This window comes from Coturnix japonica, chromosome 2, assembly GCF_001577835.2.
Source record: "Coturnix japonica isolate 7356 chromosome 2, Coturnix japonica 2.1, whole genome shotgun sequence".
In the NCBI taxonomy this organism is placed as follows: Eukaryota; Metazoa; Chordata; class Aves; order Galliformes; family Phasianidae; genus Coturnix; species Coturnix japonica.
In genome coordinates this window covers 70,864,651-70,891,064 of record NC_029517.1, presented here as the reverse complement: position 1 = coordinate 70,891,064, position 26,414 = coordinate 70,864,651, and the positions used below count along the sequence as shown (strand labels likewise).

General features: G+C 41.9%; 1 protein-coding gene across 5 annotated transcripts in view; it reads left to right on the top strand.

The window, feature by feature from the left end:
* The first annotated feature begins 2,062 nt into the window (after nucleotides 1-2,062).
* KIAA0319 (KIAA0319 ortholog) overlaps nucleotides 2,063-26,414 on the top strand; it is a 46,416-nt gene continuing 22,064 nt past the window's right edge. Inside the window, exons 1-8 of one of the 5 annotated variants that reach the window (XM_032442514.1) lie at nucleotides 2,063-2,084; nucleotides 13,687-13,833; nucleotides 19,236-19,972; nucleotides 22,314-22,497; nucleotides 23,843-23,947; nucleotides 24,636-24,733; nucleotides 25,095-25,182; nucleotides 25,670-25,762. In XM_032442514.1, the coding sequence (XP_032298405.1) occupies nucleotides 13,785-13,833; nucleotides 19,236-19,972; nucleotides 22,314-22,497; nucleotides 23,843-23,947; nucleotides 24,636-24,733; nucleotides 25,095-25,182; nucleotides 25,670-25,762 (1,354 nt within the window). In that variant the 5' untranslated portion in view covers nucleotides 2,063-2,084; nucleotides 13,687-13,784. Of the gene's footprint in view, nucleotides 2,085-7,698; nucleotides 8,227-13,686; nucleotides 13,834-19,235; nucleotides 19,973-22,313; nucleotides 22,498-23,842; nucleotides 23,948-24,635; nucleotides 24,734-25,094; nucleotides 25,183-25,669; nucleotides 25,763-26,414 lie in introns of those variants that run through there. The other 4 variants (XM_032442516.1, XM_032442515.1, XM_032442513.1 and 1 more) reach the window with 4 other exon arrangements.

The window sequence follows — 26,414 nt, the reverse complement described above, 5'->3', positions numbered from 1 at the left end:
GGGCAAAAGAAAAAGGCAATGGGCAAACGGAAGGTCAAAAGCCAAGGGCTGAGGCAAAAGGCAAAGGGAAAATACAAAACACAAGGGCAGAAGCACCCAGCAAGGCGAACAGGCAAAGGCAATACGTTTGCAAAAGGCAAAGACAAATGTAAAATGCAAAAGGCAATAAACAAAAGGAAAATGGTACGTGGCATAGATCAAAAGGCCAAGGCAATAGGGAAATGAAAAAGGAAAAATGAAAGAGGAAAGGAAAAGGCAAATTGCATATGACAGAAGATAACAGGAAACGATAAAAGGAAAACTGAAAATGCAAAGGCAACGGGTAAAAACAAATGGAAAGAGCAAAAGACAGAGCGTAATGGCAAAATGCAAAGGCAAAACACAACGGCAAACGGCAAAGTCAAAAGGTAAGTGGCAGAGTCCAAAAGGCAAAAGGGAAATGCAAATGGTAAAGTGAAAAAGCTAATGCCAAAGGTAAACGAAGAAGGCAATCGGCACAGGACAAAAGGCAAAGGCAAACGCCAAAAGCAAACTGCAAAATGCAAAGGCAAAGGGCAAAAGCAAATGACAGTGTGAAAAGCAAAATCCTGAGGGCAAATTCAATGGAGGAAAGGCAAAAGGCAAAGGCAAAAGGGAAATGCTACTGCCAAATATAAAGGGAAAAGGCAAATGGCATATGACAGAAGGCAAACACCAAAAGGAAACCTGAAAATGCAAATGCAACGTGTCAATGCAAATGGCTATGGCAAAAGACAGTGCATAAGGACAAAGGCAAAAGGAAAAGAGAAAAAGGAAGGAAATGGAAGAAGAGAAGGAAATGGAAGAAGAGAAGGAAATGGAAGAGCTTATGCCAAAGGTAAACGAAGAAGGCAAATGGCACGGGACAAATGGCAAAGGAAAACTCCAAAAGCAAAATGCAAAGGCAAAGGGCAAAAGCAAATGGCAGTGTGAAAAGCAAATACCTGAGGGCAAATTAAAAGGAGGAAAGGCAAAAGGCAAAATGTAAGTGACATAGAAGAAAAGGCAAAGGCAAAAGGGAAATGCAAATGGCAAAATGAAAATGCTACTGCCAAATGTCAAGGAAAAAGGCAAATGGTATAGGACAGAAGGCAAAAGCAAATGCCAAAAGGAAAACTGAAAATGCAAAGGCAATGTGTAAATGCAAATGACTATGGCAAAATATTTTCCATGATGGAGTGCTAGCATCAGTGGACAAAGGAAGGGCAATAAATGTCATCTCTCTGGAGTTGTGTAAGACCTTTGACATGGTCCCACAATATATCCTTATTTTTATATTTGAGAGATATGGATTTGAAGGTTTTTTCCCACGTGTTCCATGTGGGTCCTGTTGCCCCTCATCCTGCAGACTGCTGAAGAGAGTCTGGCCCCATCCATTTGACTCCCACACTTCAGCTACTTCTAAACAGTGATGAGATCGCCTCTCTGTTTTCTCCTCACCAGGCTGAACAGCCTCAGGTCTCTCAGACTTTCCTCATAAGGGACATGCTACAGGCCCCAACATTCAGCTGCAAGTTTAATTATCTCATTGTGGTAACTTTAGTCACCTCTCCTTTATCCCTGTGTTGCTCTCCCATGAGGCTCAGGAGAGACATGGAGGAGAACAAAAGATTGGGCCTCTCACACCAGTTCCCAAGCCAACTATCCTTCATAGCTGTTTCTCAACAAATGACAAGGTTCTTCTTTCACTTTTCTAAGTATTTAGTGTATTTTTATCCGGTCTTTTAAAATGAGACTTAACTGACAAGTGGAGTCGTCTTCTCTGGGGATACTCAAGACCTGTCTGGAAACCTACCTGTGCAACCTGCTGTAGGGAACATGCTTTAGTAGGGCGTTTGGATTCAATGATCTCTGAAGATTGCTTCCAGCCCCTACAGTTCTGTAATTCTGCGAGTCTGTGACTTTCCTCTGTTTCCTGCTGTTTCTGGAGTACAGACGCGATTAGTTGCAGTTTTGTGTTACAACTGTAGAGGGCAGACAAAACATGACAGATAGAGGATTTTCCGGTTTCTTTCAGTCTCTTCCCGTACCCCTGGCACAAGTCATCTGACTCAAATCGGCAGCAGGTACAGTTTTCCATTACAAAACTACTTCTCACGGTTTGGCTACTCGTTGTCCTTCAAAAACTTGGTTTTTTGTGCGATGAGAGAATAACCAGTTTATTTCAAAGCTAGATCAAGGCCAGATCATAATTCAGTAATCCCCTGAATTCTTTACCAAGGAAATTTACAGTAATGTGATGGCAATTATGATAAAAACAAACAAATAAACAAACAAAAAAGGAGATTGTGAGATTAATTTCTTTTGTTGTTGTTACTGTTATTATTAACGAATACGTAGCTTCTAATTTTACATGTCAGTTTTGTCACTGATTTTACTTACAGATCTATATTTCAGTTCCTTCTCCTCTGTATGATGATCAAATATGGATACTAAAAATGAGTAAAGATAGTTTAGCTCAACATAATACTCAAATATTCAGTATTAAAATAAATCCCCCAAAACGAATGCTTAAGAAAACAAAAACAAAACAAACAAACAAAAAAATGGTTATTTTTTTCTTGAAAAGCTAGGATACTTCTTAGGCACTTTTGGTCATAATGATGACCAAGGGAAATGGATAAGGCATGCAATGTGCAATGTAAGTGATGTGAGTTCTTTGGAATACACTGTATATTTATTTGTCAAAATATAGAACCAACTATCACTTGCCTTCAGAACTTCCTCCATTTTTATTCTGCAGGAAGCTATGTTTTAGGGGCAGAAATAGCAGCAACCCTGTGACACAGTGAGATTTATATTAAGGAATTACAGGCTGCATATTTATACTTTGAGCTTTGGGCATTTTTGTCATGACCAACAGTGTACTGGACAAACGTCTTTTTGCTGAGATCTAGAGCAGATATCCACTGGAGCAAATCCTCACAATGCAAGGACACTTTTTTTCCTTCAGAGCTATAGTCCTGGGAATGCTTGCTACAATATTGGTGTGGTGCATAGGGAAATAAGGGATTATGCACCTTTGGCGCAGTGAACCAGCAGTATTCACTGTTGCGCAAAAAATGGACAAAAGCTCTAACATTGGTTGACACACAGACAACAAAGTTCATTCTCTCGATCTTAGTGTAATCAGATAGAGAAAGGTTACAGAAAATAATTTTTCTCTGTGTTTTGTATGCAGCTCTTTGCTTCCTGTTTTATTGTGATGAGACATCAGTTACTCCAAATGATTCCAAATTTCAATATAATATTGTTTGGTATTAAATAGCAAAGAACTTCTGGCTGTTGCAGGTAGGCTTGATTTCCCAGTTACCTATAAACATACTTTTGGTTTCCATGGTTACTCAGCATCAAGCATTTTTCTTTCACACCATTGGTTACTATGGATACAAGTTGTTACAAAACATAGCAGCTATAAATAAACATTGCAGGGATGTAGTTCTGCATTCATTTGCTTCACTAACGCATTTGAAAATTGAAGACTATCAGCAGAGTTCTTAGAGTTAGCTGAATTAATATGCTTATTATAAGAGAAAGTATTCACCAAAATTATCAAACTTAAATCATTCATGAGACTGGCATAGCTGCATTGCTCAAAATAAAGAATTTGAACACCTTCTGGCAAATGTGGATATACTAATACTAACAACATTAGTCTTAAATAGAAACCCAACCAAGCCAGTGGAAATGGAATCAGAACAGAATATTTTCTAAATTGGAGGACAATATTACCTTATCAACAGGAATGATCTCAAGCATTGTACAACAGCTACTCCTTTAAAAGAATTACAAACATTTCCAAATGTCTGCTGTATAATGTAACCTGACAAAATGAGACAGAACAGCCTGCAGGGATGGGTGGCCTGGGAAGAATATAGGGATACTATGCAATCTAAATGTGCAGGGAGCTCTCTACAACTACCTGAATGACGCTTGTGGTGAGGTGAGGTAGGGGTTGGCATTTTCTCTCATATAAATAGCAATAGGACTAGTGGGAATGGTCTCAAGTTGCACCAGGGGAGATTCAGGTTGGATGTCAGGAAATACTTGTTCTCTAAGAGAGCGGTTAGGCACTGGAGCAGGCTGCCCAGGGAGGTGGTGGAGTCACTGGCCCTAGAGGTGTTCAAGAAAAGTTTAGATGTTATGCTGAGGGAGGTGGTTTAGTGGGAAATATTGGCGATATGTGGACGGTTCAACTGGATGATCTTGGAGGTCTTTTCCCACCTTTGTGATTCTGTGATTCTATTTCGGAGAAGGTAGGTTAGTGTGAAGTATTCCACTTTGATCTGGAGCCCTGTTCACTTCCTGGCCTCAACAAGCTCTGCTAGCATGAAGAAAACCACACTTAACCAAAACTCTTCAGTATTTCTGGCCTTCTGAAAGTTGACCATTATATAACAGCATCTTAAAATATTGCCATAATGTTTTAAAGGAATAAATCTCAACATGCCCCAAAATAATCTCATAATTGACACTAGACTTAGAAATATCAGCATGAAGTTTCACAAAAGCTAAGCAACAAAATTCAGCATAACTGATCTATTCATATCCCCAAATAACTAAAAGCTCATCAAGGATGAAGTGAATATAAATATTGGGGGAAGAGTGACCGGACAGATGCAATACGTCCCCATATGCGCTGTCAGAGTGACATCAGACCAGTAGGATTGAGTTATCTAGCAATGAACAGTCAGTATTAACACTTGCTGCATTAATGCTTAGCCTAACACACCTATTTGTGTGTGGCAAATACTAGGAAAAAAAGAGTGAGCCTAGATATGACCCTTCCCACCTCTGTCTTGCATCTGCTACTCATACCCTTAAAGCACAGCAGGTAGGGTGTGGAGCAATACAGGTTACTGAATCTGTGGCTCTCAACCTACTTAGGCCTAAGTCTGCATGTCCTGAAAAAGAGTTCTGAGTGCCTTGTGAACTGCAGGTACCAAGGAGCTGCAGAGCAAGTTGTTCCATCCTTCAAAGCAAGGAAGTGATTCTGTTGCTGTCTTGAGTCTTACCCTAAAATTATCAGGAACTTTAACCAATTTCTCTTAATCTCAAGAATGAAGAGGCTGAGGAAGATGTGTTCTTCCATTGATTCAACAGGAGACATAGACAAGCAAATAAACCCTACAGTATTAATTAATTAATCTTCAAGCACAATAAACTCCTCCTTCACTGACAGTCTTTCTGAATCTTAGAGAAAGGATTGAGAGGGTACGTATAATGTCTTTATTTGAAACAACACATAGAATCATAGAATTGTTTGAGTTGGAAGACACACTTAAAGGTCATCTAGTCCAACTTCCCTGCATTGATCAGGGACATCTACAGCTAGATAGGTTCCTCAGAGCCCCATCCAGCCTGTCACAGCACTGCCACTCTGCCACCACTGCAAAATGTTCAGTATTTCACTAATTTTATTGTAAAAAGCTTTTTTTTTTTTTTTTTTTTTTTTCATCTGGTCTTTGAAATCATTACCCCTTGTCCTGTCACAACAGACCCTGCTAAAGAGACTGTCCAGGTCTCCCCAGAGCTTCATATTCATGTTTCGGGCTGCCTTCAAAAGATCTCTGGGTATCTAGTACAGAGTTAGTTGTCTCAGGTGATGACAGCTTAACAGAGCTTTTGTTTGACCAAATGAATGCACTTACTGTGGAAAGGCAATTGGAGGTAACCAGATAAACATTTACCTGGAAGGCTACATTTTTGAAGTTTTAATTATCATCAGATTGCACGACAGTACACTGAGCCTATTATTTCACTGGGATTAAACCTACTAGCTCATCAATTATATGAAAGGCATGAATTAACTCAGCAAGAAAATATAATCTTAGCCACAACCACCTGCAGTGAACCTGCTTTCTCAGTCCTCCATTTCACAGCATTTCTGGAGTTTGCAGGCTGCTAGTAGGCAGCAGGTGCTGCTGCTTTGAATAGGAGCATGGGACTACCTGCATACTGTCTGTTCTCTCGAGGAGGAATTCAGCATGCAAAATTTAAGGGCACTCTGATTCAGAGAAAGTAAACAGAGGGACAATTCTCATCCTCTTCTCCCTGCTTTCATCATAGGATGCATCATAGGATTCATCTCTTGACAGGACAAGCAAAGGCTTGTCTCCCTCAGGATGCACTGCACTAAGGAGCTTTTGCATACTTGCACAGATCATTCAAAAAATACTAGCACTGAGTATGCAAGTGCCTTTTTTATTTGTTTTTTGTTTTCCCGCAGAAGAAACGAGTATGCAACTGTATCTAATGCATTCACCATCAGCAAAATTAGGACCTCACAACTACACAAAGCATTGGAGGACAACCCTCTTTCCATAGTGGATGAGTAATTCTGTGCTGCCAGGAGGGCTGCAAGGCATGAGAAACAGGACTGCCTCACAAAGCAAAGCCAGCCAGACTTCTTCTCACCGCACACACTTCCCCTTCAACATCTTAGTCAACATCAGAAAAAAATATAGGATAGGGTATGGGGTTTTGCCAGTTGAGCAGCAGGGGGTCTCTAGCTTGATGTTTAAAAAAATTAAGAATGGTAGAACCATAAGTAGAGTAGAAAGATGATGCATAGATCCAGGTGCTCACCCCAGAGTAGGTCACCTAGGAACAGCTCATGATGGTCCCCATGCACCTGTTCACTGCATAAAATGGAAAATCTCTACCAAAAGTGAGAGTATCCCCAGAACACTGTCCTTGAACTCAGAGCTGTCACCAGACATGCACAGTGACTTCTTGAAATGTCTTGAACTCCGACAGGCTTGGGGCTTTAACTACTGCCTTAGGGAGCCCATTCCTGTATCCGATCACCCTCCAATGGTAAGCAGTGCTGGGCTTGATGTACCCCAGAGTACATACAGTTGGCTCTTCAGGCTGGCAGGGCATGCTGCAGACTCAAATTCACAGATTCATAGAATCACAAAATGTAGCAGCTGGAAGAGACCTCTGGAGATCATCTAGTCCAGCACCCTCCTTCAGCCTGCCCCCTAACAGAACCACAGGTCCCTTTCTGTTTGGCTGCTCTCCAGCCTCCATAAATACAAGGTTACCCCATCTCAGGTGTAGAATTCAATTTCCTGTCTTCTGCAGACTTACTCAGTATACTTTTAAGCCCTGTATTCATGTCATTGATGAAAAAAATAAAATAATGATAACTGAGCCCTGTGGAATCGCATTAAAGGCTGACTACCAGCCTCACGGAACAGCATGTACCCTCACACACCACGTTAAGCTTTTATCTAGTTGTATGCTGGGCATTTTGTCGAAGGGGATACTGTGAGAAACTGTACCAAAAGCTTTGCTGAAATACAACATGGCTAAATTTGATGGACTCTGCTTTGGTCAGCTAGGTGAATAACCTCTACAAAAGGGTAAGTTCGTTAAACACAACTTCCCCCCCTGTGAGCCCATCGTAGCTGACTACAACCAATAACTGCACTAACTCTGAAATGCTTTTCAGTAACTCACAAAAGAGCCTCCTCCTTAATTTTACCAGGCACTGAAGTGCGACTGATGGGCCTCTAAATAATTACCAGGCTCTCGTTACACCTCTTGAAAACTGCAATAACATTTGGCAGCTTCCAGTCGATGGGAGCCTCTCCAGATTCCCTGGGCTTTTTTAATTCCCCATCTCCAGCGGCAGCACCAACACTCCAGAACGCCCCTTCTCGGGATCATCCTTCTTGAGACACGGCTGCTCCGTTGCAGCAGGACCCGGCTCTGTGTGCTTAGGCCGCCATTTGGAGCCGGCAGCCCTGCCGGGGGGCGGCCCCACCTGCTGCCCCCGAGCGCGGCCCTTTCCCTGCGCCCCCTCCTCAAGATGGAGGCGCGGCGCCTCCTCTCCTTCAGTGCTGGCACGGAGCTCCTCCACCTCTGTGGACACGGAGCGGTGCCAATCTCGCGTTCCGCATCTTTCTCCCTTCCCTGCCGCCAGCAGGTGAAACTCGGCAGCCTCAGCTGTGGGGCGGTGCGCGGGGTGGTCTTTGGGCGATGAACCTGCGCGGAACGTGGCGGCCGCCCCTGGGCGGTGTGCGGACGAACGGCGCTCGCTCCTGAGTCAGCAGCGGCGCGGCGGTGGGCGGCACGTCGCCACCGGCCCGTACCCGCCGAGCCTGCCCGGCCCTCCAGCGCTAACCACCGGCTCCTCTGCTGCTCAACCGCAGGAGCCACGGGGCGGAGGCTCCCTTTGCAGCCATCCGCCGCCGCCAGGTAGGCTGCCTGCCGTGGCCTCGGGTGTCGGTGCGGGGGGAAAGGGGCGGCAAACGGAGCCGGGCGTATCCGCTCGCTGCCTTGGGGCCGGGCAGCCCGAAGCTGTCCTGCCGGCGGCCCACCTCGCGGGGAAGGGAAGGGACCGAGGGGTGGGCAGCGCCTCGGTACTGCTGTGAGCATCCCGATGAAGTGCTGACGGGACAGCGGTAATTCGTTCCTCAGGGAGTTGTGCCTGTCTTCCCACCACCTCCAGCCCACGGGCAGAATCTGTTGCGTGCAACCTGTTAGGCCGGGAGAGTGAGAATAGACGACAGTCGGCTCAGGGATGTATGGGAGGAAACTGTTATTTCATCATTAGGCATTGTCTTAAGCCAGATCTACATCTTTAAAAACCCAGGGTGGTACAAAGTTAACAGATGATACTGATCATCCTTATTTTGGTAACTGAGGTTCTGAGGATTGAGTTGCTCAGCGTATTGCACATCAGGTTGTGTGTCTGAGTGGTGCACGTGTACACAGACCGATACTTTTCCCTTAGAAACAAGACAAAGGCAATGTAACCTGGATTTTGCATGGTTGATGCTAATTGCAGTCATGTTCGTGGCCTGTGGAAGAGGCTGTGCTTTAGGATGCTCGCCTGCCCAGCCTCATCTGCTTCCAGCTTTTTTTTCAGGGACTATTGTGTTGGGGGAATGGAAGGGCTTTTCATTAACAACTTAATTTCCTTGGTTAAAAATACCACCTGTAAGCAAGATTCTTTTGCATAGTAATTAGTTACCTACCAGTGAACTATGATTCTATCAGTTCTAATGATAGCATACAGTGAGGAAGTCTTGATAATTTGGGGGGAGCTATAGCTTACTTCAGTTTTGCCTTCTTAGTTTTTGATGCTGTCTTAGCAGGAAGAGATGGCAACTAAATACAGTGGTGTGGAAATGGGAGAGTTCCAAGACTTTTCACTGACAGGTTTCTGAACCTGCTGGTATAATGTCCATTGGGAACAGTTCAAAACTATCCCAGCTTCTGTTTCAGGTGGGGACCCTTTCCATTTGAATAACTGTTGTTATTAACTTCTTCACATGTTTGTGTCACAAGCTTAGCTTATGGATCTTGTCTTAAAAAGCAAACAAACAAAAAAACCCAACCAAACAACAACAGCTTTTTTGCTTCTTAGTAATGCCACTAAATGCATATATTTAGTAGCATTTTGGCATTTAGAGGTTGGTCTGTGATCAAGTGCTGAACATCCAAACAGTTTCTAATTTCAAGGCTGTAGAACAAGTACAGAACCACAGTAATGGATATTATACCCTTGGGGAGAAATCCCTCTTACTGTCAAGCAGTTAGTTTTCAATTTCTTTTACAAACTGGCCTTTTGAACAAATTTATAATAGAATTTAGCTGCAGGTACTCTGTTTTTTTTTTTTTCCATTTAAATGTCTGATTTTTTTTTATTTTATTTTTTTCCAGTGTCAGGGTCTGACTGTATTGAGTATTTTTCAAGATGATATGGGGTTGCGGTTAACAGATAATAATTGAGTAAATCATGCTGGAAATATGAATGGAGGTACCCTGGTGTCAGTTTTTTGTGTGTGTGTTTTTTTTCCTTTTTCAAGTTGAAGGCTAATAGTGGGTATAAAACATAGCATGGTCATATGGGTGAATAGACTTTTTCCTACCTTTGTTTGACTGAGATGAAGTATTTCTTCCTTTGCTCTTCTATCAACACACAAGCTTTCAAATGTAGAAATGGATGTACATCATCTACATTAAGTCTTTTCTTAAGAAGCAGTAGACCAGGAAGGCACACATTGAAAGAATGTTTCTAAACATCACCTCCAAGATCATGGCTTTTCTGGCCATGTCTTCTTGTACCCAAGCCACCATACATGACTGTTTTTTCTCTGCACTGCAAATGGTGTTATCTCAGCCAGTGGTTGGATGTTAAATAATCTTGGAAGTGATTAATTAGTTCTGTTGACAGTAGTATTTGCATTGTTTGAGCCGGTCTATCAGTCTGTGAGCAGTCACTGAAAGCTATCACAAGTTAGATGGACTTAGGTAACTTGGAAGTCTGCTTTTATAACACTATGTTGTTTTAATAGGGAAAGATTACCTGAAATCCTAGCTCATCCATTTATCTTCAAGTGTCAACTTACTGTTTCTTCTGATAGATGCTGTAATGCTAATTGATGAAGACAATGTCAGTCATCTTCCATAAAAGTAACAGAAGCCATAAAATGGAAAGTTTGCTTTTCATTTCCAGTGAAAAGAATTCCAGAGAGCTTTTGTGTTTGTTACAGTTGGAAAGACTGGTGTAGTGGATAGGTGATACAAGAGCAAAATAGCGAAAGGGTCAGACAGGGAAAGAATACTTGCCTGTCTCAAAGGATCTAGGCTCATAGGGAAAAATTCCTCAAAGGAGAGATCACATATCAGGAGCAGTAGCTCCTAAATCCTAGGTAGTGAATTAAGTGGGGCACTGCTTTGTCCTATGAAGTTCTCCTTAAATGAGAAGAAAGAAAAAGTATTTAATGTTAGACTGTGAGCCTTGTGGATTCAATCTGTAGGGTTCTTTTCTGCAGCAATCATAACCTTTTTTTTCTGCTAAAGGTTGGAATTTTTCAATAGTGACTGTAGTTCAGGAAATGGCACTTAGAGAAAGCCTCCTATGTATATTTCCATGGAAATATATGGAAAGCACTACATAGAGCACAGTGACTCTACTTGATAGAGCAAATTCTCAGCTACAAAGCAATGGAATGTTTGCAGGAAGATTCAGCCTCTGCTGCCATACTGCCAACATCTGCCTCTGATGTCGTGGGCCAACATAATAAAATAGAAGGCATTAGTTAACAAGCAGTCCTCATAGTTTACTGAAGTTTCCCAGAATGTTTCAATGTTCACCTGCAAATGGTACCTCGTGACTGGACTGTGCTGTGTGCTGTTGCTAGCTTTATTTCATGCTTTCTGTCTTAATCATACTTAGACCAGGAACTGGACTGAGACCTTACACTGCCACTGCACAGACCTTCACACGCCTGCTGGACAATAACAGCTTTAAGCTCTCTGAGCTTGAAAAACATACCACCCGTTTGCTAAATCCTTCTTTTTCCATTCAAAATTCAGAAGTAATGTATGTGCAGCAGTGGGATAGTTGTTTTGAGGTCTGTTTCCTAGCTGTAAAAATGAACAGTGAAAGAAGATATATGGCAAAATTCTGAAATGTCTCACAGAATCATCAAGGTTGGAAAAGACCTACAAGATGATCCAATCCAACCATCCACCCATCACCAATAGTTCTCACTAAACCATGTCCCTCAGCACAATGTCCAAACGTTCCTTGAACATCTGCAGGGTCAGTGAGTGACTCCACCACCTCCATGAGTAGCCCATTCCACTGCCTGACCACTATTTCAGAGAAGTAGAATTTCCTAATGTTAAGCCTACATCTCCCCTGGTGCAACTTGAAGCCATTCCCTCTGGTCCTATCACCATTTACGTGAGAGAAGAGGACAACACTCAGCTCACTACAACCTCCCTTCAGGTAGTTGTAGAGAGCAATAAGGTCTCCCCTGAGTCTTCTCTTCTCCAGACTGAACAATTCCAGCTCCTTCAGCTGCTCCTCGTAAGACTTGTGCTCCAGACCCCTCACCAGCTTTGTTGCCCTTCAGCTGATCATTAATCAATACTCCCAGCTGTCTTTCTTGCAAGTTTGGAAGGAAATTGCTCCACCAATCTGTCTCCTGCTTGCACTCTCTGATGCTCCTTAATTTCTTCACCTCCTCCTTGAGCTCTGCCACTGTACTGAGCACATCATCCCTGCTGCCCTGCACTGGTAGCATCATGCTCAGGTTCTCCCTCTAATCAAAGATGAGAACCACCATGTTTTTTGGTAGACACTCTGAGTTGCTGCATTCTTTTTGGCCAGAGCTTTCTGCTTAGTGGAGTCCTTGGCTAGATTTGTTCTCTAGAGGGTAGCTGATAGATGAGCCGGTTTCCTGTATGGGGAGGAATACTCTGCCCTCCTGCTCACCCTGCTTGCCTGCCCCACACAAACTGCCTTGCCAAACCCTTCTGCCATGCTTTGCTGTGTTTGCCTGTCCTGTATGTTGCACTCTTGGGTCACCACACATGGAGAGGAGTTGGCTGCTGTCCCCTGCATCCCAGTGCCACTGTGTTTCAGGGGCTGTCCAGTGGCTCTTATCACAGAGTTTTGTCATGGTTTTATGCTTCTTTGAAGAGTCTCTTGGTGTCAGCCTCTGCTATAAAGCTGATCCACACAAGGTCTTCACTGGAAGTGAAGGTATTATGCCTTCCTATTGGGATAATACTTGACCTTGTGTTGTTCTGTTGCCAAGTGTGGTTTTTTTTTTTTCTGTTGGCTAAAGGGCCAACAGTCTGTTACATGCATCTGATCCTTTTGGCTGCTACTGGGAAGGAGTGAAGGGTACTACGAACACCTGGACCAATTCATATCTTGGCATAGGAGTCAGTACAGAACCAAAATAGTGCTTGAAGCATTGTAGAGATACTGTATGGTGGAGGAGGTTTGTTGGCTTTTGGCTTTTTGACAGGTTTGTGTGTGTGTGTGTGTGTGTGCTTAGTGGTAAACTCTAATTAAGTGGCTTAAAAATAAATCGAGACCAACTTTCTCTTCATCTGCCCTTAAGAAAGAGTCTTCTGTTGTTGATTAAAACAAAGATTACAAATGTGAAGTTATATTTTAAAGGAAATATCAGTTTTGGGGGACATTAATGCTAATCATTCCTTGTTTTGCAAAGACCTTGCTGGAAACCTCATCTTTTTTCTATTTGGAACTTGTTTTTGTTTCACCCTTTTCTTTTTACTTTAAGGCTGTTCAATAACTGTAGCTAATGTGCAGGGTCCATGATGGTTTTTTTTCCTTCTTTAGCATTTGTTGTCTTGGTTCCCTCATTTGGGAAACTTGATGCTCCTTGTCAGGATCCTACATTTGGAATTCTGGATAAGTATCTACTTGCATTACTGTGATAGTGGGGAGGGAATAGCTTGGGTGCTGTCTTGAGCTGTACTGTCTATGGTTCTTCAATTAAGAGTCCCTGCCAGTTTCCATATAAATCCTTCCCTCACCCCCCCTCCCCCCCTCCCTCCCCCCCCAAAAAAAGAAGTACCCAAAAACAAACAAACAAAAAAAACACAAAAAAACCCCAGGATCTGGCTATCCAGTTAACCAGCCAGAATATTTGTGGTTTGGAGGTATAGGATCCCAACCATGCAAGTCTATCTGGAATGTGTCAGTATCTTCAGAGAATGAGGCTTCCAGGTTGGTAATTTGTTCTTGCTTCATCTACTATATAGTCAGTCAAGAATTCAGGAAATAATAAAGAAGTCTGCATTTAACCTGTTTATTTGCTTTTACAGTACTGTTCTAATTAATGCTCACATCTGACCCATTTCTTTCTGTCCTGTTTGTTGCAGTACTTCACAGCCATAGCAGAGCATTAAATAATCTTAAAGGAAGCCAACATTAACACAGCTGGTCAGAGAAGCCGTTGTCTCTGCCTTCTCAGTGCAGCATGGCATTTGGACTTGGTGCTTTTGGCCTGTTAATATGGGCAATAACAGGTAGGAGCTTACTTCTTTTGTTTCTCAGTGACACAGAGCGAGTGAAGCAACTGCTTTTGGAGTGTATGTGGACAAGTAAATAGTGTGTGAATAAGGCAAGAATTAGGAAACCTTATAGCTCCTCAGTGAGTTCTCACAAGTACAGCTTCATATCTAGCTGCTCATTGCTGTGAGGGAATGCAGCTTTGGGAGGTTGTTTGGTGCCAATTTCAAGAGGACTGGAGTTTGGAAAAAGGTGGTTGAGGGGGATTAACTACAGCTGCACTGTTAGCTGTCTTGCAGTAATCATTAAGCAAGCTTTTTAGGAGAATAAAGTAAGTATACCCTTTTGTATGTAGTCACCTATGCTATATTTCTGTGGAGCCTGTAGCTGGTACTCAGCCTCTTGAGGTAGAGGAGAAAGGACAGAAGGAAGCGGGGAAACAACCAAAAACCAACCAAATAAAAAATACACACGCTCTTCAGTAGAAGGTAATAATGTGCAGTAAATGCTGAATATTGGCTGTAAAGAAAGTCATAGTTATATGCTTTTATTAGCATGAGTTGCTAGCAGACTGGAATATCCTCCATGTACATATATAGAAAGTCTTGTTTTCCTTTTATGTCAGTTTTGTTACCTCCTCCTCATTTATCTGGGAACAAGACTGCTCTACTCAAACTGCTCTCTGCAGTCCAAGCCTTTCCTTGTATCTCAGGTATGAGCGCACACAGCTCAGGTGCTCTGAAAGTAGCTCTTTCCACTTTATTATGTTAACCTGCAATGCCAGAGATGTATGTTGGTGGTACAGCAGTAGAGGTTGAACTTTCCTGCCAGTACTCTGTTGCATTTTGTTCTCATGTGACAGATGGCAGCAGTGAGGCAGTCTGTCAAAAATGACATCTGACATGGAAGAGCATATGAAGCCAATGCATGTCATTGAATTACTCCATGAGGGGGAAAAAAGGCACCTCTGGACATTCCTCAGCGCTTGCTGAACATTTATGGAGTCCAAGCAGTAGGTAGTGTATTTCAGCAGTGGTGACAGTAACATGAAAGACAAGCCATGTTCCAGACAGCCATGCACAGCTGTCACACCACAAAATGAAGAGTGTCTTGATCAGCTCTTGTCTTCAAACTGGCAGAGGAATCTGTGTACAGAGCTCAATATCAGCTTCACTGCATTGGGTACAATAATGGCAGAAAGTACGTGTACAAGGTTGTTAGGACCCACTATAAAAATACAAGGCTGAAGGTGACAGTTTCCTGAATTGTATCATCGCTGGTGACAAGATGTGTTGTCAGCACTATGAGCCAGAATCAAAGTGACAGTCCAGTGAGGGTGTGATGTGAATTCCCCTTTGAAGTAAGAAGTATAAGATGTAGCCCTCAGTGCATGAAGTGGTATCTGTCTTTTGGTATAGGAAAGTAGCAACTCTTCTGGATTTCCTAGAACTCTGACAGACCTCAACTCTGACCACTCAGTTGTGACTCTGATTAAGTTGAAGGCCTGAGACAACCTTTCTCTTGTGATACAATAATGTCAGGCCTGTACAATCAATAAGTAAATAAAGGTTATACAGATCTTTTATTAAGATTATCATGATGGAAAGATAATCTATAATAAATGGAAATGCTCACTGATGTTGAAGGCTCACAGTAAACTCCACAAAGGAGCAATCTCCAGAGAAAGAGATCCTTCCTCAGTGGCAGTCAGCCCTTAAATGGGATCTAGGAGAGGTGGATCCAGGCTTACCTGTGCTTCTGCAGCTTCACCTGTGCTCCTGCAGCTGACTCTTTGCCTGTCTCAGGTGGTCAATCAGAGGTTCAGGCTGTGATCAACATTTTCCCATACACAGGCCCCATACCATTTTGAAGATAATGCAGCACATTGCCAATCTTGTCCTTCCATGCCCAACGTATAGTCCAGATTTGGTGCTTTCCAATATCCTGTTGAGGATGTTGTTGTTCAGAGAACCCATCTTCCACTGGCATCAACATTTTCCTAGCAGTATGTATGGGAAATTGGTAATCACAGCCTGAACCTCTGATTAATCAGCTTTTTTCCCCCAAGCTTTTTTTTTTTTCTTTTTTTTTCCTAGAGTATAACTTCATTTGATATGGGATATCATTTGAGGTCAGCTGTCTTGACACTGACCCCTCCCAGCTCCTTGTGCACCCCAAGGCTCTCTGCTGGCAGGGCAGCATCAGAAGTAGAAAATTCTGGTTCTGTGCAAGCACTGCTCAGTAGCAATTAAAAACATTGCAGAGATATCATAACTATTTTCATTACAAATCCAAAACCAATAGTATGAGCCTGTATGGAGAAAATTAACTCTATTCCAGTCAAGACCATGACCCTCTCTCACTTAGCATTTCATACAGTATGAATGCCTGATTTCCTGGATCTCCAGATGTAGCTCATAATTTCTACAGGCATTCCTTATTACAGTTTAATTCCACTAGATTATGTCCATTCATTGATGAAATTAGCTTATATTGGAATAGGTTTAAACTATTCTGGGCATTACTAAAATTGAATATATTTTTTTCCTATCTATGAATAAAGACTATAAATTTAAACTGCCCTGCTAACTGAACTGGACTTATGCACAGATATGGACTTTATGCACAGATATCTATTGCATAGAGAGAAGATGCTGCTTCCCACAAGAAAGACAGTTTATTTTGCACCTGGGAGTTCAGTCTAGTTCCCCTCTTGATCAGGCATCAGCTAACCTTGCACTTAAGACAGGCCTTATATAACAGTGTTACTGAAGTGCATTTGTGTATCTTTAAGAAAGCTCTCATGGCAGAGTCTTAGATTTAATTTATTTGCTTTATACGGTGGTGCTTTATTCTTGGATTAACTCCAGCAGAAGCACAAAGATAAGTCAGCAGGTAACTGCCAATATAATTTTGTCTACTTTAGTATTTTGTTTTCTTCTCCTCCATGCAGTCTGCTTATTATTACATCACATCCCAAGACATCACTTCATATCCCTTTCTTTATTTAGAAATATATTTTCTTAGGCTTATGTTGAAGGCTATCATTTTTAAACATGCTTGGCTACTGCTAGTCGTGAGCTTTGTGAGGAAGAAGGTGAATAGACATTTCTTTCCACATACACACTGGTGAACCACAGGTTGTGTGTCAAAGGATGCTTTGTTTTATATAAAAACACTCAAATGTTAGTAAAAACCCACCACACACAAATAAATGCCACTAAATAAGAGGGAAGAGTAGTAAAACATGGGTTAATTTGGAAGGGACCTCTAGAAGTCATCTAGTACAGCTCCCCCTGCTCAAGTAGGGACACCCAGAACATGGTGTCCAGGCAGCTTTTGGAAATCTCCAAGAAGACTCCACAGCCTCTCTGGGCATGCTGTGCCAATGCTTTCTAATCCACACTGCACAGAAGTGCTTCCCGCAATTCAGAAGGCCCTTCTTATGTTCTTGACACTACCCACCACTGAAAAGAGCTTGGGTCCATACTATTTGTGCTCTCCCTTCAGGTATTAATAGACATTGGTAAGACCCCTCCTGTGTCTCCTCCATACTAAACTGTCCCAGCTTTCTCAGCCTTTCCTCATAGTTGAAATGCTTCAGTTCCTTCATCCTTCTTATGGCTCTACTTTGGATTCTAGTAGCTCCAAGTCTACTCTTTTTGGAGCCCAGAACTGTACATCGTGTTCCAGGTGCAGACTTTCCAATACTGAGATAGAGGGACAACATTCTACTTTTAACAGCTGTCCCACCATGTCTCTGTCTTCACAAAAAGATTTTAGCCCTGCTACTACATGCAGATCTCTTCACTCATTTTGCTTAATCCCCATACTGTGTGGGTTAATATAGAAGCCTGTCAGAGAACTTCATCGTTTTAACCTAGAGCTCCTCTGGATGCCCTGTCTGAAGTTGAGCAGCCAACTTAAAGGAATAATTTGTGATGGCAATTCAGAGTCTTTGCAAGGGTCACATATTCTTGGAGATGAAAGGGACTGTGGAAGATTTTTTTTTTATTTTCCCTCATCCCAAATAGCCAGCTCTGCAAAAGCATCATAAAGTCTCACCCTTTCTATTCCTCTGCTGTGTTATTTGAGCAAAGTAGAGAGAAGTCAGTGGCTGAAAGATGAGGTGTCCATGTGTGTATTTTGCATTGAGTTTAGCCTGTCTTGCAAGCTGAGCCTTTGTTCCAGACTGATGTGATGCTCCACAGATAGTTCAGTAGTTGTATATTCAGTCTATATTGATTGTGTGACTGCATCTCCTCAGGGCTCTGGGTCGTGCTCAAGTCTAACCCCTAGTGCTGGCCTGGCTCTGCTCCCTGATCTCACTTTTCTTTCCCATCAGTTCTACAGATTTGAGCTGGAATCCATTAGTTATACAGTCTTTTTCCTGTGCTATCACTAATAATGTATTTTCTGCCACCAGAACTCACTTAACTACTGAGTTGTGATGTGCAAGGCAGGCAGGTCAAACGCTGTCCTCCATTACTGTGTTAATTCCACAGTGTTGGCATTATGTTTTCATGGCTGAGTTAGCAAGTCTGATTGAAAACAATGCTAAAAAGAATTGCTGGTTTTATGTAGCAATTCTTTGAAGCCCAATCAGATTCTTCAAGTTGAATTTTGGAGAAAGGGACTTTGAACAGCAGTTCAAAACATACAGAATAAACAGCTGTAGAAAAAGATATACATTATGTTGATTCATGCTCAATTTAAACACTTCACACTCATGATCTCTGATGTTCTATGAAAATAATTGTAGTATCATTTTTTCCTTTGCAGCAGAGGTGTAAATATTCTCTCCATGGGAGCAAGCTCTTGGGATTCCTCATAAATGAAAGTGGTTAAAGCTGCCAAATTTAGGGAATTCCCCTCCCTGTCTCTGGAGCTTTTATATTTAGTCCAGCAATGATGTTGATGTGGGAGACCTTTCATGAAATTCAAGTGAGATATCTGGTGTATCAAACGTAAATCCTAGCTGCTTTCTTTCTCAGCTGGAGCAATGACATGTAGCTGCCTTTTTTGTTTTTTTTTAATCTTTTCTTTTTTTTTTTTTTTTTTTTTTTTTTACATTGGGTGTAGTGGAAGTACCACATGATTTTTTTCCACTTTCCTGCTCTGTTCTTGCTTTTAAGTATCCACAGCTAACTTTGATCTCTTAGTGATGGCATTTGTATCAAATGAAAAAGAGAGACTTTGTAAAATACATTAAGATCCTACACTGAAAATCCCACTAAGTACAAGCACTGCTGCAAATGGGAGTGCTGTATGAAAAGTAGTGGTTAAAAGCAATGAGTTTATTTAAGTTGGGTACAATCTGCCTTTATCTTGTCTCCTGTCTTAAGTCTCTTTGTGTTGTAGAAAACAATATTATGTTTCTCTTGCAGTGTTGAGCTTCATGCTAGTGTTGTTGTTCCAGGTTCCTACAGTGAGCAGTGCAGAGAAGGAGCCACGTACTCAAGTGCAGTAATATCTCCCAACTTAGAAACCACTAAAATTATGCGAGTTCCTCATGCTACATCAGTGTCTGAATGCATCACTGCGTGTTGTGACCTCTCTGGTTGTGACTTGTCCTGGATGTTTGAACGACGCTGTTACATTGTGAACTGCCAGCACAAAGAGAGCTGTGAACCTAAAACAATTGAGACGGTGAAGTCCTATCTAATATTTGTGCTGAGACCTTCTCAGAGGCCAGCCTCACTGCTGGGATTTGGGCAGGTGATCCCAAGCATGGTGCACGCTGTGGGACGTCAGAATGAGCCATCTGAGGAATTGCCTTTGCTTGGCAAAGAACTCAGCCTTGAGGAGATACCTGAATACATAGATGATTATAAAGATTTGGAGCAGGACCCCTTTCAGGTGAGCCTCAAACATGAACAGAAGGAGAGCACGGATTATGCTGACTGGGGCCTGATGGTAGCAGGTGAAAATGACTTCAATACTTCAGTCAGTGACAATGAAGATAACCAGGAAGAGGAAGCTGGAAAGGTTGAAAGCCTTCTAACTAAAAACAGATCTGAACTCAGCTCTGTCAGTGAACTCTCCACAGAGAGGCTGTCTGCTCTCCCAGAGATTACACCATTCCCTGGAAAGATGTCTGAAAACAGAGCAGCAGTCGAGCTGCTTACTCAGCCTGCCAATGCTTTGCAAGGAAAGGTATGTATGCCCCTTGAGAAGCAGGCAGGTGAGGCCACTTGACAGTTGCTTTGTTCAACATATAAAACAAGGTTGTTGTTTTGTAACATAACCCTGAAACTTGAGTGAGTTACAGTCCATTACCACATAGAGAAGGCTGAAGAGGAGAGGATTGACTTAATAGGCAGATGAATCATTGAAGGACACTTCTTTTTCAGATGATAAGGAGCAAGACTGTTTCAAAGACTTCATAGGGTTTCTTTGGAAGTATTCAGACAACAGGGCTTGAGCATGGTATAAGAGGACTGGTTTGGTGTTCTGCCCTTCTCTCACTTCATGTTTCAATAACAAGTCATAAGCTTAGCAATGATAATGGTCCTGCCAGCATCCAAGACCAGTAAACAGAAGTTCCTCCATCTATCTGTTCTATAGGATTCATGTTAGTAAATGCCTAAAGTGGTGTTTTAGATGTAATAGTGCTGAATAAATAGTTTTTATAATGCTTTTAGAGCATGAGAGAGGGACAAGGTATATAAGAAGGGACAATGTTGTTTGTTTTTGTTTTTGACCGCAGTAAGATAAACTGGATACATTTCTGTTTTCAGAATCCTTTTCTAGTGTCTGGTAATAAGAAAAATGAAAATTAAAATCTGTTAAGTACTTAAACGTAGTGTAGCTATCTAAGAACGATGCACTTTTTCCCTGTTTATGTCAGCAGCTTTGATCAGTTCTAAGTTGTCTTTGGCTCCATCAGAACAGAAAGGGAGAAATGGGAAAGTTGAAACAGGCTGTAAAGTCAGCATCTGCTATGTTTATTGAGCCTCAGAGGAAATCAAGCAGTGTTGTCTGGATTTGCCTTAATTCCAACACGTTTTGTAACCAACGGCTGCCTTTCTTTTGCTGTAAAAATGCCAATTTTTTTTTTTTTTTTTGCTGTTACTGTAAGGAAGAAAAAGATAAGAAGGCAACTGAGATTCTTGGAGGGAAGGATTGAAATGGCAGAAGTGTGTGTGTGGAAAACTGCAAGTTTATTAAGATTTGAGAGAGTCTAGCTGAGACACCATCACAGCCTAGAAGTGGGAATAGATGATCTCCAAAGGTCCTTTCTTACCTTTGCCATTCTGTGATATGAGTGTGCATTTTACCAACCTACTTAATCCTATGCTTTGATAGTAGATTAGGTATAAGTGATAACAGTATTTCATGGAATTGTAGGGGCTGGGCAGAACCTCTAGAGATCAAGTCCAGCCCCCCTTACAAAGCAGGCTCTCTACAGCAGGCTGCACAGATAGGCATCCAGGCAGGTCTTGAATATTTCCAGAGAGGGAGAATCCACAAGCCCCCTGGGCAGCCTGTTCCAGTGCTCCATCACCCTTAACTGTGAAAAAGTTCCTTTGCATATTGGTGCAGAACTTCTTGTGCTTCATTTTATGGCCACTTCCACTTGTCCTGACCCCACAGACCACTGAAAAGAGGTTGGCCATGTCCCTTTGTCTCCCACACTTAAGATATTTATAAACATTAATCAGATCCCCTCTGAGTCTTCTCAAGGCTGAACAGACCCAGTTCACTCAGCATTTCCTTACTGGGGAGATGTTCCAGGCTATTTATCATCTTTGTGGCCCTCCACTGGACTCTCTTTAGGAAATCCCTGTCTTTTTTGTACCGGGGAGCCCACAACTGGATTCAGTACTCCAAGTGAGACTTGACCAGGGCAGAGCAGAGGGGGAGGATCACCTCCCTCGACCTGCTGGCCATGCTCCTTTTAATGCACCACAGGTATTTGCTGCCTTTGTGTGCCACACACAATAGCCATAATAGGGAAAATGTTTTCATCTAGATGTAAGGTTAGAAGTAAGTCTTGGTGGGAGAGAGTAAGGAAAATATACTGCCCCATTCAGACCGTGTCTTTGAAAGGTGATGGGGCCTGAGAGAAGGAAGGGGTGATGGGAAAAGCTAACACAGTGCTTGGTTACTCCTGTGTAACTTGCTATGTCTTTCACTGCAGTTTTGGATCACTTACAAGGGTGGTGGGTGAGAACAACATTACTGCTTGTTGACTGAAGTGGGAGATTTAGGGCACTTCATTAGAAGTGAGTAAAGGGGGGAAAAAAGTATGAATATCCGGTCCTTTTCTGAAACTTGGGAAAAAGGTTAGCATTTACTACAAAGAGTGATGTGGGGGCGGGGGGGGGACGACACAAACACTCCTTTGATAGATATTCTTTATGAATAAAACCTCCTGGCTACATGAATCAATAGGTGAACCCCACATGCTCTTTCAAGAGCAGCATACCTGTAAATCTGTAAAGGTAAAGAATGACATATTTAAGCCATTGTTTCCCTGTAATTCATTTTTCAGGTTTCTCCTTATTCTCCTCCATCAGACAAACTGGAAATCTCCCCAGATGTGTCAGACAAAGCCCAGACTCCTACCGTGGCACCAGACAGTGTCACTGAACATGGAATCATGCTTATTCCCAGTAATACTGTGCCATCTGAACCCTTGCAGCAATTTACACCTCCTGCTACTGCTGCCAGAGCAGGTAATATTTCAACATAGCTGGAGATCTGAGGGCCTGCTGGACAGGAGACAGGGAGGACTTTAATACTGTCAGGCTTGCATCTTTTTCTTAGTTATGAATTCTGTTCAAATGCAGCCTCATTCCACCTTAAGCATGAAGTCCTGCACTAACACTGGAAACTCCATCCCCTTTAGCTGGTGACTTCTGTAGCAAAATTCTGATTCAAGCATGACATCAGTAGGAAATTATAACTCAAGCAAATACAGCAAAAAGCAAAGATTATGAGCATTTCCTTAATGAGTGAATTTTTATACTGGTGAGAAATACCTAAGACTTTTCTGGGGTTTCACAACAGTCTCTTCTAGCCATACTGTTGTTTTTGTGTGGCTTCAGAATACTGTTCTTTCTCAGAAACTCTTTCAGTAGGACTCCCACCATGTATAGCTGTCAGATATCATGCAGGGACGCAGGTGGGACTTGAGGAAGCTCAGCCCTTAACAGGGGAGAACGCGTCCATCCTGAAAAAAATGTGGTTTTTTATGACTTCAGAGCTGTAAGAAGGCTTTTAAGACGTCCAGCTACCAAGCAAAATGTTCTTATTTTGAAAAAGATGCCTTTAACTGCTCTGCTGTCGGTACCTGTGTTAAATTCTATGTGCATGTTAGTGTATCTCCTTTATTCTGGCAAGTTTCTCCCCTTCCTTTGGATCCTGGCAAAGGGCTAAAAGGGCCACAAGAATCAGTGAAGCACAGATGTATGTTCTTCTGTACTTCTGAGGGATACATAGAGCTAAGCACTTTGCTTCCTGATAGAATGGGTCTGATTTGGGACATTCCTGGCACCTTCTGCCCGAACCTGGCTAGCAGGATGCAGTCCTACTAGCCAGATAGCAGTAGGAGGTAATGAAAAGAGGTGAGCTGCAAGAGGGTTCTTCTCCAAGGCTATGAATAGTCATTACCATTGAAGGTTAACAGGGCAGCTAATCCTTCACAGGAGGGGGCTAAAGAATATTCAGAAAAGGTGCTCCGTATAAGATACAGTCTCTCCTTCTCTTTTGGTTATCACCCTCATATAGCCATTTTATTCTCATCTCATATGGAGGTTCAAAGATTTTAGAAGTGCAAACTTCCACTCTTCTGATGGCTAAGTCAAAGAAGAAGAAAAACTTTCTGGAATAGCTCAATGAAAATTGAAGTAGCCATAGTCATGATTATAATTATTATAAGTATTTCTTGGTTATGCAGTGGGGAAACTTTTAATTTAATTATCTTTGCCTAATTGTCAAATTCTGCTTAATCTGATACAAATAATGAAGATGCTAGATCAGTACTTGTCCTGTCTTTTAAAACATAATATTCTATCTTACGTACAGTAAAAGAACTTATTGTATCTGCTGGAGATAACATTGAGGTGATGCTACCCAAAAATGAGGTTGAACTGAATGCTTTTGTTGTCCCACCACCACCAACAGGTGAGTTAAATGGCCCTCCCATACAGGACATGTTCACACTACCAACTTGTAAATGCAGCTGATGCAGCTGAGTCCTGAGTTATGTAGCTATGTGATCATCGGCATTTAAGGAGATGATGTCTTTCTTGTCTCCTCCTTCTACTTTTTTTTTTTTTTTTTTTTTTTTGTGAATCCAACTGTTGAGGGCATTTCCTTCTTTGAATTTCACACATTTTGAAATGGCTTGTATTTTTCAGAATCTAAATTCATTAGCAAATGATTCAACAAAAAGTCTGGGATTTCTACGTAAGGATTATGTTGCCCTTGTTATAGCATCTTGCTGTTAAGCAGAAAGGGGAAATAAAAGTAGATTCTGAATACATTGACCTTAAAACCACCAGACTGTGAGCTACAGTAGTGAAGAATACATATTTCATATGTAGCCATGTAAAATGCTTTTGCTTCATGTGAAGATGGATTTTAAAGTTATTTAACAAGACTGTTACTGTTGCTTATTTTATCAAATTACAGCATACTCTAGAAGTATAACTTGTATTTGTAACACTTCCTTTTTCTGTCTGAAACAGCAGCACTCATGATTTCCTATTATAACATTTTTATCTGACTGGCAGTGAACTTGATTTCTTTGTTTCCTGGACTTACTTGGACAGGAAAACTGATTATTCTTTTGTTGTGTTATTGTGCTAAGAAACATCGTACAACTATGAATGGAGATTAATTAGTCACCCTGCTGATTATGGTGGTGAAATGGAGCGCAGGTACACCCAGACACTGAAGCTCTCTCATGTAAGTGAACCAAAAGCTCAAGCTTATTTAGTTTGTTCAGTTCTTTTACAGGAATTTAACCTATGATGAAGGGTGCCTTTAGTTGAGGAATTCAAATTACTACAAGTTTTTTCTCACTTGCATGTATCACCAGCTCCTTTGTAGACCTTAAGGAATGTGTTCTTCAGGGTGCTCTCACAGTTTTCTAAGATAGAGTAAAAATTCCTCAGTGTTGGCTTTGTGTTCCTCACCTCTAAACAGTAACCAGCGTTTCTTCTGTATGGGTTCTTTATGGGTTCTATGTTTAAAGCATGACTGGCAGATTGTATGCATATTGCATCTGTATATTTCACCATGTAACTGGATTTGTTCTGTGTTTCAGTTGTCGGTGGGACTTTACGCCTTCAAAGTGACAGTTTCTGGTGAAAATGCCTTTGGCGAAGGTTTTGTAAATGTCACTGTCAAACCAGGTAACCAGTTGACTAAAATAATTAATTTCTTCAACACAAGTGGTAGTGCAACATGCTCGTATAACAGTCTGTCTTCCAAGGGTATTGAGAAGTTCAGTTATGCGAAGATGTATTTTATGTCTTTCTGTCTTTAAAGCATTTTAAGTAAGTGTAGCCAAGGAGCTTGCCTAGCATGTACAAGGCCTGAGGTAGTATTATGACTCCTTCTGCGGTCCCCTTTTCTGCTACAAGGATCAGACACTAGATGCTCAACTGGCTGTAGCTGCAAGATACAGTGCACTGGTCTTCCCTGAATTATACCAAATGGAAGGGGCTGCAGCAGAAGACTGCTGCTCTTCAGTCACCATTTCTATCCCTTGGACAGCAGATGCTGCAGAGCTGTCATTTTTAGGTTTATATTACTGGGGGCTATTGATTAGTAGAGTTACCAGATTATCCTGGTTGCCCAGGTCCTCACAGTTTTTTTTCATTCCTGTCTTCCTCGCAGCAATCAGAATTAACCAGCCTCCTGTTGCTGTTGCTTCTCCCAAAGTACAAGAAGTTTCTTTACCTACAACTTCTACCTTCATTGATGGCAGTCGTATGTAATTGCTTACACCCTGTATTTTTAATACAGTTAAAATACTGTTTATCAATGCCATGTAGAATTCTTTCTTTTCATTCAATGCACATACGTTCCCTGAGTCATTCTCCGTGTTGGGAATTTGAGTGTGGTTATAAGTGGTTTTTAAAAAGGATGAGTTAATTAAGTGTATAAGATTAAATGATATTTGTTCTAGAGTGAACTGTACTTGGAAGACTTTCAGTTTCTGATGTTTTTAGTTACAGAAGACATGATTGCTTGACTTTACGTGTTTGTGGAAATACAGTCGGCACATCAAGACTATAGTAGTAAAATGCAGCCTTCTACTTGTGAACTGAGGTAGTGTGTGGCCTTAGAGGCTCTTTATGTCCTGCCTGTTACAGGCCTCTGTGCCAGTCTGGGTTCATGATAGAGAGATGACATGCCATTTTGATTACTGCTCCTCTTGAGTTTGTTTTAAAGTTAAGCAAAGGTTTGTTTTTATATTTACTAAGAACAAACAGGCTGTAGAATGTCATGGAATGCCCCATCTGGAGCACTGCGTCTAGGTCTGGGGCCCCCAACTCAAGGAAGTAGTAAAGCTAATGAACTGAGTCCACAGGTGAGCCACAAAGTTGATCAGAGGGCTGCAGCACTTCTATGAAGACAG